General features: G+C 37.4%; 1 protein-coding gene across 1 annotated transcript in view; it reads right to left on the reverse strand.

Moving 5' to 3' along the window:
- LOC132559335 (serine-rich adhesin for platelets-like) overlaps positions 1 to 15,349 on the reverse strand; it is a 44,593-nt gene extending 29,244 nt beyond the window's left edge. The window contains exons 1-6 of the mRNA XM_060223948.1: positions 15,249 to 15,349; positions 14,483 to 14,634; positions 13,198 to 13,307; positions 12,734 to 12,775; positions 12,036 to 12,167; positions 1,280 to 11,705 (exon numbers count right to left, since the gene is read on the reverse strand). Of these exons, the coding sequence (XP_060079931.1) occupies positions 1,280 to 11,705; positions 12,036 to 12,167; positions 12,734 to 12,775; positions 13,198 to 13,307; positions 14,483 to 14,634; positions 15,249 to 15,349 (10,963 nt within the window). The remainder of the gene's footprint in view (positions 1 to 1,279; positions 11,706 to 12,035; positions 12,168 to 12,733; positions 12,776 to 13,197; positions 13,308 to 14,482; positions 14,635 to 15,248) is intronic.
- Between the last annotated feature and the right edge of the window lie 6,904 nt (positions 15,350 to 22,253).

Here is a 22,253-nt window from a genome sequence, read left to right on the forward strand (position 1 = left end):
CAACTCAGGGCAGGATCCTACAGTACTAATTAGTACCCAACTCAGGGCAGAATCCTACTGTACAAATTATCACCCAACTCAGTGCAGTAACCGACAGTACTAATTAGTACCCAACTCTGGGCAGGATCCTACAGTACAAATTAGTACCCAACTCAGGGCAGGATCCTACAGTACAAATTAGTACCCAACTCAGTGCAGTAACCGACAGTACTAATTATCATCCAACTCAGAGCAGGATCCTACAGTACAAATTAGTACCCAACTCATGGCAGGATCCTACAGTACTAATTAGTACCCAACTCATGGCAGGATCCTACAGTACAAATTAGTACCCAACTCAGGGCAGAATCCTACTGTACAAATTATCACCCAACTCAGTGCAGTAACCGACAGTACTAATTAGTACCCAACTCTGGGCAGGATCCTAAAGTACAAATTAGTACCCAACTCAGGGCAGGATCCTACAGTACTAATTAGTACCCAACTCAGTGCAGTAACCGACAGTACTAATTAGTACCTAACTCAGGGCAGAATCCTACTGTACAAATTATCACCCAACTCAGTGCAGTAACAGACAGTACTAATTAGTACCCAACTCTGGGCAGGATCCTACAGTACAAATTAGTACCCAACTCAGTGCAGTAATCGACAGTACTAATTAGTTCCCAACTCCGGGCAGGATCCTACAGTACTAATTAGTACCCAACTCAGGGCAGGATCCTACAGTACTAATTAGTACCCAACTCAGGGCAGGATCCTACAGTACTAATTAGCACCTAACTCAGGGCAGGAATCTACAGTACAAATTATCATCCAACTCAGGGCAGGATCCTACAGTACAAATTAGTACCCAACTCAGGGCAGGATCCTACAGTACTAATTAGTACCCAACTCAGGGCAGGATCCTACTGTACAAATTATCATCCAACTCAGGGCAGGATCCTACAGTACAAATTAGTACCCAACTCAGGGCAGGATCCTACAGTACTAATTAGCACCCAACTCAGTGCAGTAACCGACAGTACTAATTAGTACCCAACTCAGGGCAGGATCCTACAGTACAAATTAGTACCCAACTCAGGGCAGGATCCTACAGTACTAATTAGTACCCAACTCAGGGCAGGATTGGAATGAACAAACTTGAACCCAACTTAGGGCAGGATCCTATTGTAAAAACTAGTACTCAAATCAGGGTAGAATTATAATATACAAACCTGAACCATCTCAGGGCAGAATCCTAACTTACAATAAGATTATCAGATACAAAATTTATATTAACCTGGTTCAGTGTTGTGATCTTCCTCAGCCATGCCAGGGTCGTCCTCATGCTCACCTCGGCTGTCAACCACAAAGTTATCTCCCAGGTCAACCTGAATATCATCTTGAAGATCATCAGACTTTTTGGCAGGATGTCGGGCCAACAAGCTGGTTTCACACTTTTTTACCTTATCCTTTTCTTTCTCCACTGACTTGGCTGGACTTTTGGACTTTGACGGACCATCGCTATCAGAATCACTGTCCGTAATCAACTCAATCAATTCCTTATCACAACATTTTCCACTTTTCTTCTTTCTTCGAGGTCGTCGATTATATTTGGAAGGTGTAGTTTGTTTCTTTTCTGGTATTTTGTTTTTATTTTTGACAGGAGACTTCTTTTTTCTCCTCTTCCTTGACAAACCTTTCTTTTCTTCCCCCTGGTCTTCAAAACTAGACTTACTAGTGCTTGAACTAATCTCGGAGGCAGGCAAATTTAAACCTCTTTCGGGCACGTATGACCTGGTACTACGAGTTGTTGATGGTAAGTTCAGACCTTTCTGTACCACGGGCCGATAGTCTGTGTCTTTTTCCTGTGTAGAAGATACACTGGAACCACACTCCTGGGTAACTCTCTCTTGTTTTACAAACACATCTGTAAACTCCGATTTTATCTGGATATTTGGATTTCTCCTTTCTTCTTTCAAGAACACAACTTCAGGTAATTCATCACTTGAGTCTGATATCATTATTTCGTTTTGACGTGGAGAGATTTTCTGATTGATAAAATCAACAGCAGGTTTGGTGTCATCCACTGAGGAATCTGTCTCGAAATCTGGCAGAGGACAGTAGTTGATGGAGCTCAAATCGGTGTTCTGCTCTGTCATTTCGGAGTTGCTAACAGTTACCATGGAATTCATTGGATCGCAGTGATCACTAAAGTTTTCACTATCACGGGTGTAATCTTCAGAATCATGTAATTTTTTCTCTTGACTACTAACCTTATCTGTTGACGACACTGACACATGTCTGTCCCTCGATGCTAGAACCTGTATTGGTGGTTCTTCCATTTCTTGTTTAAGATTAATTTTGTTTTTAAGGACAATGTCTGTGTCATTAGTACTTATCCCTTTCATATCATCTTCATTCAAATCATTACCTTCCCAATATTCCAGCTCATCAGAACTTCGGAGTGTGATGATTGAGATATCAGAGGAATCCATCTCACTGAGACTGTATGTCTTTGCCATGGGATCAAGCATTGGTATGTTGCTAAGAAGACTTTTTTCTGGTACATTTTGAGAGTCTTTCTTAAGATTTTCTGTTTTCTTGGTAGACTTCTTTTTGATATTGGCAACTGACTTGTCAGAAGTAGATTGCACTTGATCATCCTCAGTGTTTTCTGTATCTTGACTTTTTGACGAAAGTTCCGACAAACTCTCCTGATTTGAATCAGATGTTGTATGCTTTTCATAATCTCCAGATGATTTAATTTCTACTGTACATTTTGGAGCTAAGATTGATTCAGAATCTGAATCAAAATCCTGTTCTTCCTCATCACTAGATTTTGGAGTCTCTTCCTCATTTGCTGAAGATAGCCAGTCTTCCACTGGGCCAAGCAATGACTCCAAGTTTTCCTTTGTATCAATACAAGGTAGTTCTGAAGATTCTGAATTCGCACAAGCTCTATCTTGGGTAAAATCCTGATTTCTGTTCACAGAGTCTGGTGATTGTTGGTTCCTTTCCAAATCATTCTCAGTAGAAACGGCACTACATGCCATACTATCTGTAGTTTTCTGTAAAACTGTCTCCATTTTTTCAAATTCATTGACTGATTTCTGGGTAGCAATTTCTTCAGCTACATATCTTGTTTCTGATACAGAGCGATCTTCGTGTTGAGTATCTAAACAAGGATGGAATCCTTTGGATTCTCCTGAAACATCACGATCATCTTCATCCACATCACCATGGCTACTGTCCTTACAGCGAATCTCATCTATGGAAGCCTCATTATAGATTTCCCGTTCAGTCTGTATTTCCGTAGCCTCATTTGTTCCTTGCGGAGATTCTGCTGCACCATAAACTTTTGTAGACATGAATGTGTTTCCATCATTACTATCATTGACAGATACATCCTCCTTCACCAGACTGCTAAGTTGAACAATAGTTTCCTCAGGAACTTTTGAGCCTTCACATTGCTTGCTTGAGAAGGATGTGAATCCACCGAATTCATCACTTCCTGCTTCATCAGTCAGATCTGTTGGGAAAGCGGAGAACAGTCCTTCATTTTCTATCTTTGGCTCCTGACCCGTGGAACAAGTCGAGATCTGCTCTGATGGTTTGGTTAAAACAGAGTCTGTACCAGAGCTATAACTGTTGTATTCAGGAGTCTTCTGCACAGAATATTTGGTCACATCTTCCCTCATGTTTGAAGACTCCATATCGCCTCTGTCATTATTATCGTCTGAAACACTATCACAGTCCTGATTATCATCAAATCCATATTTTGGAATCATATCAGATTCTGCACGTTTGTCATTAAGAACAAAGAAACGTTTCACTATCTTGGCAATATTTTCTTTTTTCAGGCTCTTTTTAGAAGAGAGAGATTTTTTGGAGAATACGACTTTGTGCCTGATGTTAAAAAAGTTTGACAATGTAGTTTTCACACTTTGATACCATGCGGTCCTTTTCTTCTTTGCTGAGTGTATCTCATCCTCCTCAGAGGTGCGATCTGATAATTTACGCTTTCTCTTTCCAGAAGCATGTCTACCAGAGACAGTATCATCAAAATTCTTGTCCAATTGCTGATCAGGTTCGTCATCTGTCTCTGGTGAACACTGATACAAGGCTTCGATATTGGTATATGGTGTTGTGACAACATTGCTTAGTTTCTCAATTAAACTACAAGCAGGTTGTTCTTTAGTGTCTTTTAAACACAGACCTCTTTGGTCTGAAGAACTTATCTCCTCCGATTCATCAAGCCTATCTTCAGCCTCCCTTTCTATTGGCAACCTAGATTCCACGTCCTGCATTGGTTCTTTCATATCTTCATCACTAGCTTTCATTCCACTGGACACATCAATATTCAAATCATTTGAAACATCTTCCAATATCTCTGAAGACATCTGAGTTGGTAAACCTTTCGAAAAATCACTTGAGATATCTGCAGACACATTAGTAGATATGGCCGATGGCACATCTAGTGAAGCAACAAGCATTTCAGTTGAAGCAACAGTGGACACTACCGCTGACAGATAATCAGCAGTTGAGACAACAGCAGTACAAGGTTCATTGGTTGGAGAACCGACATCAATCGCTTCAACTGACTTGGCACTATCCAATTTTCGGTTGTCCACTTCCCAGAAACGTACAAGGTCACTCTCACTAAATTGTGAGGTACAACTGTCTGTAAGTGGCAAGCTGCTGATGCCCAACGAACTTTCTTGATGAGAATCCATACTGTTCCTTTCAGTCATCTCGGACCTCTCCATATTTCCATTACTCTCTACAACGTTTTCTTTGTTTACATCAGCCTTAAGATCATTTTCCTGATGCAATGAGTCCTTCTTTGCCGATATTGCATCAGAAATTTTGTTCTGGATGGAACCATCACAATCAGTCACTGAACTTTCAAGGGTACATTCCCTAGAGGAGATTTTTCCTTCCTTTGATGGAAAATTTCCAGAAACACTTTCTTGCACTCCTACTTGTGTTTCTGTCTGTGTAATGTCTGAACGGTGGCCCTCTGTAAGGTGTTGAGAGATAGGCGTCTTGGTAGAATTCTTCTTTTCTTTCACTTGGTCTGTACAACTGTCATCGTGATCTTTCTCCTCCTCAAGTGCTTCTTTGTCTAATATGTACACTGGAGGGATATCTTTGATCTCCAGAAAAGAGACAGACACATCTTCCTGGTCGGAAATGTCAACAGATGTTATAGAATCTTCCAGACAAGTGATCATGTCTGAAGCATCCAATTTATCTTGCTGCCTTTTGCTAACAGGAGACGTATATACATCTTCGATTCTGTTATTTTCTGTTGTCTTGACGAGGGGAGAGACACTCTGACAGAAGTCTTGAATGGCCTGTATATTTTTAGAGATTGGTGAGGTACTACCGACAGAACATGTTTCAGTGAAAACACAATTATCAAATCCTTCATCCGTGTTCGACATTTGACCTGTAGGAGAACTTTCCAGAACCCGTTCTTTTGGAGTCATATCAGCTGTCACAAACTTCATCCTTGCCTCTGTAAAACTACTCTCTATTTGAGTAACACTCTCATCATTAATATTTATATTCTCATCTGTAGCTTGTGAACCCTCCAGACTCTTGAATGCAGGGGTAATACTATCCGTTACAGCATCTTTATTCCTGCTTGTATGACAATCCTCTGGTATAAGTTTAGTTGGAGTCAAAGCCTCCATATTCTCACCTGTTGGAGAGTCACATTGTATCTGTTTCACTGGGATAAATCTATTTATTATAGACCCCACTTTCTTCTCAATCAAAAAGTCTCCTGGTATTGCTTCTGTTGTCTCCAGACTATCTGCCATAGATTTTATATTCCCATCTGCTGGAGTTCTCTCCAATATCTCTTCCTTGGATAACATAATATTGTCATCAGCCTCCATATTCCCATTTTCTGCCCAAGAAGTCTCTGGTTTCTGTTCTAATGTAGGCATATACTTAGTCAAGGCCTCCATGTTTGTATCTTCTGGCTGAGAACTATCCAATAGCTGTCCTACTGTGGTCGTAACATCTGTCACAGACTCTTCATTCACAATTCCTACAGGACTCTCCAATATCCGTTCTCCAGAGACCATATCATTAGTCACAACCTCTCTACTCCGATCTTTTGGCCAAGAGGCCTCTGGTGTTTGATCCGTATTGATCAAACTATCTGCATTCTCCGTATTGCTATCTGCTGGAACACCCTTGATTATCTGTGCTTCGGAGTTCATACCATCTTTTACAGGTTCCATATTCCCATCTGTTGGAGAATATGCTGGCATTCGTTCTGCATATCCAGTAAGACCAACCGCCTCAGCAGCCACATTCCCATCTGCTTGACAACCCGTTTGTATCTGTTCAACAGGACTCTTATCATCTTCCAAGATCTCCATATTCCCATCTACTGACTGAAAACCCTGCAGGATCTGTTCCATGGGTAACAAACTATTAGTTCCAGCCTCCCTACAACCATTTGTTGCGGAACACTCAAGTCTCTGTACTACAGGGGTAACACCATCTGTCTCTGCATCCACATTCCCACCTGTTGTTGAATTCTTTGGTATTTGTCCCGTTAAGGTCAAACCATCTGTCTCTGCACCCACATTCGCACCTGTTGTTGAATTCTTTGGTGTTTGTCCCGTTAAGGTCAAACCATCTGTTGGCAATTCCATATTACCGTCTCTTGTTGAATCCGTAATTATTTGTTCGGAAGGGGACAATTTATATGTCACAGAGTTAATATTGCTGCCTGTCGTTGAATCCCTAGTTATTTGTTCGAAAGGGGACAATTTATATGTCACAGAGTTGATATTGCTACCTGTTGTTAAATCCTTCGGTTTTTGTACTGTGAGGCTCATACTATCTGTCACAGCATCCTTGTTCACACCTGTTGTTAAATGTTCTGCTATTTGCTGTGATGGGGACAAACCATCTGTCACAGCATCCTTGTTCACACCTGTTGTTAAATGTTCTGCTATTTGCTGTGATGGGGACAAACCATCTGTCACAGCATCCTTGTTCAAACCTGTTGTTAAATGCTCTGCTAATTGCTGTGATGGGGACAAACCATCTGTCACAGCATCCTTGTTCACACCTGTTGTTAACTGTTCTGTAGGAGACAAACTAGCTGTCGCAGAGTCCTTTTTCCTTTCTAATGTTGAAAACTTTGGTATTTGTACCATAGGTGACAAATTATCTGTCACAGTGTTCGTATTGACACCTGTTATTGGACGGTTCAGTGTCTGTTCCACTTGGGTCAAACCATCCATCACAGCTTTCTCTTTCCCTGTTATCGAAGAAACTTCTGGTATCTGTTCTGTTATAATCACGCTATTTGTCTCAGCTCCAAAATCGGTTTGCTGGGAACCCTGACAATTTTTCAGAATCTGTTCTGTATTCACCGTCTTTGTATTTGTGGTCTCCTCAACTTGCTTGACATTTGTAGCTAGTTCCTCCCCCAACCATAAACTGCTCTCATCTCCTTCCTGTTTATCAAATGTTACAGAGGCACTATCCGTTAGAGATGGATTTTGATTTGTAACTGGCTTGACGGTGCCATCTTTCGCAGTGACAAAGACACTGTCTTTGGAAATCCCCAATTCGCTTCCATCCACCTCATCTGTTTGCGAAAGACCATCACTAGTATGACTGGTATTAACCATTTCCACATCGGGACAACTGGGAATGAATGTAACGCCTCCATTTTCTTCCTGTTGTTTAATATTTTTGCAGGTCAAACCGAAGTTTTCCTCATTTTTTATCATATCAACAGTTGAATGTTTTCTCTTTTCTGGATCTGGGCAACAACTGAAGTCAGCGTTCAAATTGTCACTATCCATTACAAGTCTTCTCTTGTTTGCATTTCGGAATCCGTCAATGCCATCTTTGTCATTATCATTGTTTTCATTGTCTTCATTTCTGAAACTTGTATTCTCCACATCACAGATGTTAGTAGACAAATTGTGAAATACAATGTAAGATTTATTGGCATGAGAATTCAAATTCTGTTCAGTATCTGCAAAGCTAGAATTGATATCAACATTACTAAGTTGAATTGCTTCAGTCTTGACCTGTTTGGCTATCTGAATGGGAACAATGACTTCTTCCACTAAATCGTCGCTGTTTTTTGTTTCCTCATCTTCATCTAAATTCTGTTCCATCATACTGATACCACTGGAACTGCTATTTTCTTCAGGTAGCTCATCAACCTTCTGTTGTTTAACTTCATTGCTGAATGCCCTTTCTGCACTTTTCTGTTCAGGATTATCTGTTTCAGCTTCACCATCTTCAACAAAAAAGAAAACTTCAGCAGAATTGCAGGCAGATTCAGAAACCAAAGATACAGGTCCCGCTTTTTTTCTAGGTAAATTTTCTGAAGAATTTTGAAAATTTTTCTCACAAAATTCTAAGTCTTGATTTACAACTGATGTCTTTGCACTTCTGTTTGGAACAGTTTCAAGAGAATCAATTGAAGTCATCTCCATAATATGTGACAGAGTACTTTCTGGAATGTTCTTTTCATTGTCTTCAGAGATGCATTTGTCAGGTGTGATAACCCCATGTGGCTCCACAACAGTTCTATCATCACTGTCAGTCTTGTCCAGTTCTGTTTCTACATTGTTGCTTTCATCCATGTCTTCAGTTTTGCCTGGTTCCGTTGAACAAGCGTAATTTTCTGGAATATTTTCAGTTTTTGTATTATCTAATTGACCATCAACCTCTCCTTCAACATCTCTATATGAAATATCTTTTGTCTTGTTCAAATCTTCATCATGGTCATCTGTAGTATTCAAATCTCTCACTAAAACTGTTTCAGTCTTATTAATATTAACCGGTAAAGGTTCAATTTCATCCAAATCACCTGAAACAAGTTCAGTCTTGTTACCAAAATCTGGTAAAGGTTCAATTTCATCCGAATCATCTGAAACAAGTTCAGTCTTGTCAACATTGTCGGGTAATGGTTCAATTTCATCCAAATCATCTGAAACAAGTTCAGTCTTGTCAACATTGTCGGGTAATGGTTCAATTTCATCCGAATCATCTGAAACAAGTTCAGTCTTGTCAACATTGTCGGGTAATGGTTCAATTTCATCCAAATCATCTGAAACAAGTTCAGTCTTGTCAACATTGTCGGGTAATGGTTCAATTTCATCCAAATCATCAGAAACAAGTTCAGTCTTGCCCATGTTATCTGACATGTTCATGGACCCCTCCTTAGTGTTGTGTCTAGTCTCTGTCTTATCATTAACTCCACCTTCTTGATACTGAACAGTTTCATTAAAGTTGTCACAACCCAACAAATGAATGTTATCACTTGAAAATTCAACATCCTCCATGTCCAAATCATCAAATACACCAACCAAGTCATTGGTGTCTGACATCATGACCTCTGTAGGACATTCTGCAGAATCGGTTGACCGACTTTCACATGACTTAACCTCCGGATCAATTTTAAGTCCTGGCTCAGAATCTTGATTACATGTGCTTGTATGATCAGCATCATTTTTCGTGGTTTGTGAATGGCCTGCCTGTCGTGTGGTATCAGCTTGGATGGGTTGTACAATGGGATCTTCTTCCTTATAATGCTCTGTATCAGCCGAGCACTGCCCTTCTTGCTGGGCATCTGTGGAAGAGATTTCTTCAACAAGTGGGACAAGAGGAGAGGTCTGAATGGCTGCATCCTGTTGCGAGACTTTATCGGCTTGCCCTGCTTGTGACACATTCTTTAATATTGTGGACTTCTGTGAACAATTACCTCTAGATTGACAAACCTCAACTGGTCCTGGGCCTTTCAATCCTGTCTGTTTCGGCTTTGGGGTACTTGTTTTAGCTAGACATGGATGCATGTGTGAATGGATTACTTTACATAACTGACTCCCTGTGTTAGTTGGCATATTAGCATCTTCAAAACTGTCGTCTTCCGATAGACTAAATCTCTCTACAGAATTTTCCTCATCAGAACTAGAGAGTTTATCAGGAACATTCTCAAAAATTTCAAAACTGTCTTCTCTTTTAGGATTAGTACTATTAATAGAAAATTCTTCAGCAGGACCAGAATGATTTGCAGTGCCCTTTTCTTCTTTGTAGCCGAAGAATACTTCTCTCTCCCTTGGTGAGCTTGTCTCCCTTACATCCTTCTCTACCTCTAATTTGTTAACAATGGTTTGTTCTCCGATAGCACTAACTTTTGTACCATTGTCCTCTGATAACACTCTAGATGAATCTTCAGGTATGTGTAGGTCTGGAGTGTCTCTATTAATTTCCTTTGCTGTTTTGCTATTACTGGGAATGGCTGTTGTGTCCACATCATTGATTGGTGATCCTCTGTTGTCACCACCAATAGCTGTCATGCTCTCTTGACCTTTTTGTGAACTACTGTTATCACCACCACTTAATATAGCTGTCATACCTTCATGGTTTTGTGAACCGCTGCTGTCACTACCACTGTGAATAGTTGTCATGTCTTCATGGTTTTGTGAACTGCTGCTGTCACTACCACTGTGAATAGTTGTCATACCTTCATGGTTTTGTGAACCGCTGCTGTCACTACCACTGTGAATAGTTGTCATACCTTCATGATTTTGTGAACCTCTGCTGTCACTACCACTGTGAATAGCAGCCATGTCTTCATGGTTTTGTGAACTGCTGCTGTCACTAACACTGTGAATAGCAGCCATGTCTTCATGGTTTTGTGAACCTCTGCTGTTACTAACACTGTGAATAGTTGTCATGTCTTCATGATTTTGTGAACCTCTGCTGTTACTAACACTGTGAATAGTTGTCATGTCTTCATGGTTTTGTGAACTGCTGCTGTCACTACCACTGTGAATAGCAGCCATGTCTTCATGGTTTTGTGAACCTCTGCTGTTACTACCACTGTGAATAGTTGTCATGTCTTCATGATTTTGTGAACCGCTGCTGTCACTACCACTGTGAATAGTTGTCATGTCTTCATGGTTTTGTGAACCTCTGCTGTCACTAACACTGTGAATAGTTGTCATGTCTTCATGGTTTTGTGAACCTCTGCTGTTACTAACACTGTGAATAGTTGTCATGTCTTCATGGTTTTGTGAACCGCTGCTCTCACTACCACTGTGAATAGCAGTCATGTCTTCAAGGTTTTGTGAACCTCCGCTGTCACTAACACTGTGAATAGTTGTCATGTCTTCATGGTTTTGTGAACCGCTGCTGTCACTAACACTGTGAATAGTTGCCATGTCTTCATGGTTTCGTGAACCGCTGCTGTCACTAACACTGTGAATAGTTGCCATGTCTTCATGGTTTTGTGAACCTCTGCTGTTACTACCACTGTGAATAGTTGTCATGTCTTCATGGTTTTGTGAACCGCTGCTGTCACTACCACTGTGAATAGTTGTCATGTCTTCATGGTTTTGTGAACCGCTGCTCTCACTACCACTGTGAATAGTTGTCATGTCTTCATGGTTTTGTGAACCTCTGCTGTCACTACCACTGTGAATAGCAGTTGTGCCATCTCTACAGCTTTGTGAACCTTCCCTATTACTAACACTTGGAGCAGATATCATCTGATCACAATTTTTTTCATCTTTATAACTAACAACACTGGTAGTGATATTGTCATCAGTTTGAAGGGCAGGTGGGTCTGGTTCTGATTGGTTTATCTTATGACTGTTAGCAGTGCTAGGTTGTGATGGAGTAGCAGACGACTGACTTAGTGACTTCTTTTCCAATTCTTCTTTCTGAAAAATAATTTCAAGAAAACTGTACAAGTGTACTGATTAAAAGATTACAAAACTCCTTGTGAAGCCTGTAACTAAATTTGACCACTTCAAATCTGTCATCTCAATGCCTGAGTGGGGCAACTTCTATCTTTGAATAAACCAAATGGTATAAACCATTTATCATCAAACCTGAAGTTAAATCCTGCTCAATAATTTCACTAAAATCGAGAAAAATAAACTATGGATGCCGGTTGTAAGAAGACAACAGACAAATGATGCATGTTAAGTCACCTTATAAATTCATGGCATTGCTTTCTACCAGATAAGCTAATTGAAGATATATATTACCATGCTTACAAGTTTGAGTATATCCTCAGCAGTGAGTATTTGGGTGGTGTTTCTATCCCGCTTTTTGGAACTGGATTTCCCAGCATGCACTGGACTTTCCGGAACAACGAAGGTTCCACTAACAGAAGATCTCTGCAAAACCAGTAAGGAATTGATCAGAATTCATTTTTGTTTCAGTTAGAACCATTAAATATTGTTTACAAAAACTTGCATTAGTTCAGAATTATCTTATCAGATCAGATAACCATTGGGCTGGACAAGAACTTTAAACACCCGTTTGTCACAGATTCATTGGAAATTGAAATTTATGTTATAAAATGTTCATCCCAGTTGTGATAACTTGTTGGAATTTTATATTTTGAGTCCAATGTAGAGGAACATAAATCATAAACTTAATTAATATTTTAGTCAGACAGACAAACAGACAGACACAGTGATTACTATAGGGCACCTGCACTTTCGTGCGGGACTGTAATGAAAGTGGGAGGTATTTACATTCCCTTTTTTCCAAAAGGTAGGTCTACCTACATACTCTCTCTACAGAAAAATTGAAAATAATTCAAGGCTTCAAACTGTGTCTGGTCTTTTGTCTCGTGAACATATAGCCTTAGAAATATTCTACAGACTGATAGGGTTCTGCTGTACTTACACGACACACTACCATCTAACTAAGACTGATAGGGTTCTGCTGTACTTACACGACATACTATCATCTGACCTGGACAGTTGCACTTTTCAAACTGAAACATAAACATCACTATTAGATACATTATAATCATGGTACGGATTATTGTTTTTTAACAGAAAATCCTAACATACATTCCATTCCTTATTCCTATCTTTACCTTAACGCAATCTTCAGGAATATGCTTTTAGATCTGTATGTCGCAATGAAGTGAAGGATACCGTATTCGACCCAATAAGCGCCCATGTCCCTGTATCTAAGATGGTTTTATTGCATGTAAAAAATCTAGTGATTTTATAAATACATGAACCGTACAGCAGATTTTATAGTACTGAATGTGTTTCTTTTACATCTAAGATGGTCTCTAATAAGCTCCCCCCTTAATTGCAATTTTTTTTAAGTGCCCTGGGCCCTTATTGGATCGAATACAGTAATATAATAAGCTACATGAAAGTTGCCCTTGATTATCAAACGTACCAAGAATTGATATTCCGAGTCAGGTTGGAGTTTCCGCATTCCACATGGGATTTTGGCACCTTGTGGATGGCCAAATGTTACCTTATCTCCCTCACATAACAAAACATTATCTGAAATTCAACAAAAAATTATATCATCTTTTCATTTTGATATATGACACATGTTGTAAACAACAGGCATAACTCTGGGCACCTTTAGCTGTGCCTTCAGTTCAAACAATGGACATCACCATACCAAATCTGGCATGTCTAGAAATGACCCTGTCTCTTAAAACGACATAAAAAAAAGAATAAACACGCAATGTAGTCTAGCAGACATAACTCTACAAAACCTGGAGTGTAGAAGAGTTTCTAAATACCTACTTAATGCATGATTCCATAGCGACAATCATGGATGGTGAGAGTCATTTTATGCAGATTTTAGTCAATATGGACAGAGATTACCAGAGGATCATGGCATTCACTATTGTATCTATAGTCTTTGTTTCTGTTATATTAATTTGTCCTCTTACTTGTCTTTTCTTTTATCTGTCAATTCAAAAATAGAACATGCACAATAAGGGACCAAGGGAAACGAGCAAAATATCATCAACTAACTTAAATGGACAAACCTAAGATGGCTATTAGTCAACCATTTTGTTTTCATAATTCTGAATAAAAAATCAAGCATACATGAAAGCAGATCATAGTAAGTCTACTTACAAAATTTGAAAATGATCTATGTGGTACTTCTCAAAATGTAAATTTTTAAAATGGCAACCTGATAGCCATTTTTGTTTTTCAATAGTAAGAGGGGTGTCTTCGAGAAATTTGAGAAAGATCTATCCCATACATCTAAATAAACAGTTGTAACAAAATTTTATTTCAAAATTCAAGATGGCCACCCATGAGCCATTTTGCTTTCAAATCAATCCCAAAACTGGACAAGCACAAAAGGCATATAGGAGAGCATAGGACTGAAATTTGAAATAGATAGATCTACTACTTCTCAAGAAATAACAATAATATGAAATGTCTTCTGAGAGAAGATGAAATCACACACCACTGATAAAGGGCTATTTCAACAGCCTATATAGGATGAAAATAAACCGGGATTAGGGAGTGCACACATATAAATTTCTTTGTAGAGATAAGAAATGAAAGAGAATGGATTGCATAAATGACGTTCTCTTTTAGTGCAAAAGACAATTTCACGAAAAATATTGGTACATATGTACTTCGAAAAGAAATCTAATAAATCTACTAACGAAGAATTTTCAAATTGTTGATAAAAATCCCATTCATACTGTCATCAAACATCATGTGGTCATTGTTCGGCGATCTTATCACAACTCTGGCATGATTTCGGGAAATGTATGAACGACGCATTTCCGACGCTGAATCTATCTGGTACATGGACTGAGCACTTTTCCCTATCATTGTGGTAACTTCAAAAAAGCTGAAACACAGAAGAAAAAAAACATAAATTAAGGTTTTATCATCAAATTTTCTAAAAATCAAATCACATTTTTGTGAACAGATAAAATAACTCAAATATGTGCACTTCAGTGTAAAAGCTGTTATTAGCATATTTGTACAGGACACAATATTCAAAATAAAGTTAACTTATCTGTACACTGTCATGACCAATTTCATTCTATGAGTACAAATCTACATGTTCTTCTTTCTACAACTAATTTCATTAAACTTTTCCGATTAAGATATAATGACCGGGGTCTTTTCAAGTACCATGATAATCAATCTACGATAATCAAGTACTCAAGAAATGCTATTTTCAAGGAAAACCATAAACTCTGAGGTTGTTTCATTTTCGTCATTTTCGTAGTATTTGACTCCCGAATTACGAAAAAAAAAAAAAAAAAAGTAAGTAATTTCACAACAATTTCAAAACAGCATTATTTCCTCTTATCACTCATTAGCCTAAACGTAATAATGCATTTGAGGGGTCTTACACGACAGTATCTACTTTGCTACGTGAACTAAATTGCACAAGACCGTCATCAAAATGGCATCAAATGTACAAGTGTAAACATGAAAGTCTGAAATACATACTCCATAATATCAGCTACCCCAGGCTTTGTGGCAGGTGGCCCTATCCGCCGTAGATGGAACATGGGGAGACCACTCTTGTTGTATCGTCCTTCCCCAGACATTCTTCACATCAGTGTTGTCACAAAACTTACGGTTTATATCAGTTCATCAAAGTGATTTTCTTCCGAAGGCACTCCCTCCATGGGACAATGGAAACTTTGATGGAAGAAAACGGTGTAAAGTAAATTTGCAATTCATGATTTTATCCATTTTCATATTAAACTGATCAAAGTCTAGTTGTAATCAACAGGAGTGGAACTACAAAAATGGTGTTAAGTTGTTCGATTTCCTACTATATCATTCATTACATATATACACTAGTGCTGTTACATTTCGCACTGGTCATTTGCACAGGTTTGTCCCTCTGAAACCTATCAGGGAGATCTCCCTTGTATCACATAGGAAAGCAGGGGAAAAATGCATGACAATTTTCGCAGCATTTTTTCTCTCCAAGGAAAACTGCTGTCCAGTTTGGTGACATGAAAATAAATAAAAACAGTGATTCAGCTTGATCTTTTATACATGTAGTTTATTCATGCTTGCCTAGTTAAATTGAAACAGTTTGATACAATAGATATATATATACATGCAAGTCTTTGGTGTCAAAAAATATTTGGTACATCCGCTCTTTGTAAATATATCTTCAAATCTTGTTTGCTGAATGAAACATCAGTTATATAGTTTGTAAGTTCCTTAAACAAGGATATAACTACCAAAACATTCTGTAATTTTATGAAATATCTAAATCACAATTTCTATTTTAAATCTCATTTCGTATCGACACCAAGCCATTATTTGGTGTCCATGGTCAAGTGGAGGGTGTTTTCACAAGCAAAAGTAACTGTTAACATATACGTTTTGTTCAATGTTATGAGACAAGTTGAAAGGATAAAGATTGAAAAGATCAATGAAACATATTTACTTTTCAGAAATGTACATTAATTTACATTTACATCTTGAAAAAATTAGCACCTGGACTAACATTTCATGTCTTACATGATACCTCCAAGATATACTTAGAATGATGTTAACTTGTGTTGTGTTTCCACCTTGTGGTTGTGCATATATCCTTCCTGAAGTGATTGGTGTCCTGATAATAGGGAATGCAGTGGAAAACTCTGAACATGTTTTAAAGAAATCAAATCATTCAGTGCTTGTGTAAATCATGTCATTATGTTAGATCCCAGACATTGAAACTACAACAATTATATCTCTTAAAACGAGTACGTTGGTATATATATCTTAAGATATAATGTTAGAGGTGTATATCACTGATCGGTTTCCAACTGTTTAATACATGTCTGCACTACCAGGATGCAAAAGATGACTTATATAATGGCAAGGCAGTGATGCATGTCCAATGTTACATCCATGACATTAGATGAATATATAGGCCAACCGTTGAAAATGTTGTTTGAAATGATAGAATATAAAAGAAAGACCTTTTCACATTTTACAAGTGGTGGGTAAGAATCAAGTGGCAGATTATATGGCTAGTTAATTGTTCCTTGGACGCACAGGACACCAAACATGAATCATGGTCTCCGTTACGTCTTTCCATTCTGCAATATATTTACTTTTTTGATGATGATTGAAATGTAGATACTCTATGTAAAGCAACTCTACATGACATTACTTTTAACATTAAAATTTTCTGGTGTATAACAGGTGTATCTATTTTTTTTTTTTTTTTTTTAAATATGTCTGAATGCAACACGGACTTGGATTCTGAACTGGATGTAACACAGGACACCATAATTGCAACTGGTGAATAAAAGCATTGTCAAGAGATAAAATTCTTTAAACATTCTTTCGAAAATTTTTCTAGACATTTGTTGAAAAAAATGCATCTTCATCTATTTGTACATGAAAAAAAACTTTTTGATTGCAAACTCATGTCCTGTTATGTCCACAAATTATTTTTGTAACTAAAACTTATTTGATGGCCTAAAACTAAATGAACATATATATTCATGGCAATATATTTAAATAAAAAGTAATTATTTTATGATATGAAATCTACCACATCATGGTGTTTCACCTTGTTTTAAATGTTCAAAAATGGTTGTCTCAGACATAAAAAATGTTTGAAGACACCAAAGACTTGCTCATAATAATATCATTATATCTAGTATGTTTGACGAGCTACACATCTTCAGTCTTGCTACCTTGATCATTCATCCATGTTAGAAATGATATTAAGACCCTCTCAATATTGTGACACTGACTCAGCATCCAGATACGTACCAGTATTGAGGCTAAAACCGCTATCATGATACTAGTATCACAAAAATTGTTTACCTTTAAAACTTATTTCCTTTGTTGCTATGTGATATTTGTAACACTTTAATATATTTCTATGTTTGTTTCTTTTATACATAATCATGCTAACCGATAGTACTTGCTGTAAAACTCATACACAGCTGGACTCAAGACTGTACAATATTATTATTATTAAAAATTTCCTCTTTATTAACTTGTTTTATGTTTTAAAATGTGATTAATTACTTCAACAAAGATATAACTGTTTCGTTTTGACCAAAAATTTGACACATTTCATACATCGTTAGCAGAACCTTGTCAAAAAAAAAAATATATATATATGTCAGTAGCCCTAACTAGTAAAGGTAGGAAATATATATATATATAAGGTACTTATTTACCTGATAAAAATATCTGTTCTTTCACAAATGGGAGTTTAATTGCGATAAGTTTTAAGACACTTTGTTACCAAAATGCTGTCCTATCACTCTTCTTTACCTTTTCATTGGAAACTACTTTTGAAATGCTGTTACCTTACGCTGTATTGTTTATCGAAATTAGATCATATTGTAAACAAGGATATAACACTTATTTAGAAAAGAAATTCTCATCAATGAAACAACTTCTGCTTAAAATTTTATTTACATTCTAAGTAGGTAACTGTTCTGTTCCTGTACTTAGTGCTACCCTTGACTGAGGTCCCAAAGACTTTTATAAATTTACGAAGGCTAGCTTGCAGCCATTTGGCAATAACTTTGTGAAAAATCTTGCTTTCGAGTAGCTTTTTTCTTGTTCAGTTAAAGAAACTATCGTTAACAATCAATAGTTGACCAAACTATTGCGATAGTTATTAACTTGACAATATGCTATCAATTGCAATACATTTATAAGTCAACCCATTGATACACCTCTACAAACCAGAACCTCAAATAATAGGCTCCTGTGTTGAACTTACACCTGTCAACACTACAGCAGTGTCAAACACACCTTTACTCAGGCATAAATGGTCATGCTCCAGGGTATTAGTGATTTTTTTTCGTTTCTGAAATCCGGGGTAGATTTTATCTCAATTCTGGGGATGTACCAAACCTAGAGAAATTACTAAATTTGGCGATTTTCAGGGGCTACCCCAGAGTAATATGGGATGATTGACAACTATTCTTTTGGTTGAAGCAAATGTTTGAATGTCAGCCATATCCGATGTACAAAGTTTCATGTTGATGTTTATAGAACTGGTTGAGCTATGGAAAGTTAAATTATTCGAAATGATTTTTTCTTGTATGTAATTGTATTTCGTATACAATCTAAAGTATGCCTAGGCTGTGATACACAATACATTATTTCACTCTCATCAACTCAACCAATTTTTCAAATATCGACATGACACCTAGTACATTGGTATGTTATGGACATAATAATGTAATAGGAAGGAGTAAACACCCTGCTACCGCTGGGGTTCAAACTAGCGACCCTCCCTCTCTCGCCAAACACTCTACTGCTCAACTAAAGGAAATTCCCACTAACTGAGGCTAGTAAGGCAACCTGTACTCTCAACTTCTATACTACTCCCTCCTTCACAAAGTCTTCGACCACGAAGACAATAACAACCCAAGTTCAATATCTCCAAGGCAGCATCTCAATCTCCTACAGCTTCTACCCTTGGAGTGGTCAACTAGACCAAATCTTCAATAGGAAGGAGTAATGAAAAACACTCTGCCACCCCTGAGGTTTGAAACTAGTGATCCCTCTGTCTATAGCCAAACACTCTACCGCTCGACTAAAGGGAAACGCCTACTAGCTGAGGTTAGTAAGGCCACCTGTGCTCACAACTTCTACAATTATAACATGTCTGCTAATGTCGATAACTTTATTGAGTGTTCTACAGTTTTCTTTTAATAGTTATTCTGATGACAATTTAAGATGCTTGTGGTCACTTCTTGACAGTTTTTTGATAGATGAATTGATGACAATATTTGAAAATAATGTTTATCCTTATGGTTCATTAAATAACATATATGTGTATCCAGCTGTCCAGGAAGTTTAAGATTTCGCATGATCGCGTATAAAAAGCTGGGACATATTACGGTGACTAAATGAGAGAAATGGTCATGTATTCCTTAGGGTAGTAGTCGCATGACCAATGAAGATAAACATGGAGCTTAAAAACTTTTTGACGCCATATTTTTGGTGCAGAGATCGACTGGATCGGGACAGTGTGACTGCCCATTTGCGCACTTTTTATGCCTTCGATGAGTTTGATATTTATGGAAGTTGTTACTGCTTTACTGACATGGCATTACCAAAATAAGGAACTTACATAATTGTTTTCGCGCCCGCTGCCATTAGCATGTCGCTTCCAAGGGTACTTTCCCTTTCAATACCTTTTCGGAGAAGCTTTGATTTTATCACTTTTTATCCGCCAGAATTGGGGCTTTACTAAATGCGTGCACAATGCATAAATATCTGTTGACCGGAATCGGGGAAGATAAAAATAATGTGCTGACTGAAATGAAATTCATTTAAAAAGGTTTCAAACAAAGATAGAATTTTGAATATAAAAATTCTATTTCACCCAACAAGTGGAAGTTTTAGCATTTATAAAATGTGATATTACTTATCTAAATTATTCCATACACCAGAGACGTTGTGATTTTAGGGGATGTTAAGGAGGAAACTATACAAAATTATCTACTGATGTTCTTATGAAAATCGTCCACCTCAATTTACCATTTTAACAAACATATGATATTTAAATTGTGGAAATTCTTCATAGATCTATCTGGATCCGATTACCAACGTTCGCGCGTCTCTGATTGCGGCACACACAGTTTGGAGTTGGTATACGTCGGACAGAATGAAATAATTGTGTAAATTACAAAATCAACAGAAAATAAGCTTTCGGAATTAACAAAATTCTAATCCCAGCCGAAATTTTAGTGAACAGAATACAAACTTTTATATTTACCAAGTACTCTGCATAATATCCGCGATCCTATTGTTTTCTGTTTCGGATTTCCCTACGCGCTATATTTAGACGGTTTGGCCGGGAGTATTCCCGCCAATTTCGCCTCAGGCTGTCCCAACTGACTAGGAGAGACTATGTTGACGTTAACCATAGTTTTAAAAATCATGAGAGCGAGTGATTAAAATTTACAGAACATAAAGCCAGAAGATTTGCAGCTTGTTCGGAATAACACTTTAATATCGCTTATTCATTCATTGATATTATCAGGGACCTATATTAAGTGATATATACGTCCCTGATATTATTTATTTAAATTTTTGATATCATTTAATTTATGTGTGATATCATTAATACCAGAGGTAATCTTGCTTGAATCATTTCATTCTCCTCTTGTGCAAAACATCTTTTTCCTGTACCCAGAGACGTATATAACACAGTCTGTTTCGACTGTGTGACTAAATCATTACTCTTTTTTTTTTATCGTTCACAAGCTTACAGAAGATCTAGATATATATATATATATATTTGTTTTGTCTACTTTGAATGCCTTCTTCTGTACCTTATGTGTTTCCTTTCTGTAATTATACTGATAATGTAACTCTTCATCTTGAATGAATGAATGAATGAAGAGGAATGAATGAATGAACAGGACTGAATGAATGAATGAATGAATGAACCTGAATGGATGAATGAATGAATGAAAAGGACTGAATAAATGAATGAATGAATTAATTAATGAATGAAAAGGACTGAATAAATGAATGAATGAATGAATTAATTAATTAATGAAGAGGATTGAATGAATGAATAAATGAATGAAAGAAGAGGAATGAATGAAGAGGAATGGATGAATAAACGAATGAATGAATTAATGAAAAAAGTTTGCCTTGTGACGGAATAGATAATATAACAGTTCAGTATAGGTAATGATTTACATATCAAGTTCAGTTACGTGATTATTTGATATCAAAGATTTTGAGAAAAGGTGTGAGAAATGACCACATTTGAAACAAGTCACTTTGATATGAGTCTGATTATATCTCGGTCCAAAAAAACTATGTTTCAGCAATCTGACCAACCCTCTTTTTTAGTCAATTTTAATGACTATTTAACTAAAAAAAAATACCAGTTGAACAGATCTTCCCAGCGAAAACATATATATAGTTTTAGTGGTGCCGCACATTACTCAATGTATGTACCATACGCCCATGCAGGCAATACACTGATTCAAAGGGACATGTCTCGTAGTCTGTTTACTGGTTCAGGTACCTGTGCCAGTAACACCATTACGTAATGGATGTCGTAGATCACACCTGTCGTACATTGAGCTCTATTGACAGTACTGACAGATCACAGGTTCACATGTCGGTGTATTTATTGAAATATATTTCATACTTTGGTTGGTTGCTGGTTGGTTGGTTGGTTGGTTGACGGATTTTCCGTCTCCGTCTCCGCCTCCTCCCGTTTCTGTGTATCGTCTCAACGACGAACGTTAGTGTTCTTGTGATGATACTTCATGACAGCGATATATCTATCAACAGTGCCCAAACCTAACGTAAAACAAATTTTAGATCGACGTAGAAGTTCATTTTATAGAAATGAATTAATTTAATATGCTCAAATATTTGAAATTGTACACATTCTCATTAATATCTCGTCACACTGTACACAGTGACCTCGTTGTATTTTATGCTTACTGATGTTGTATACATACTTACTTGACAATGTATTTAAATACT

This window comes from Ylistrum balloti, unplaced genomic scaffold (assembly GCF_031769215.1).
Source record: "Ylistrum balloti isolate Yb309-2 unplaced genomic scaffold, AGI_CSIRO_Ybal_v1 Utg370892, whole genome shotgun sequence".
NCBI lineage: Eukaryota > Metazoa > Mollusca > Bivalvia > Pectinida > Pectinidae > Ylistrum > Ylistrum balloti.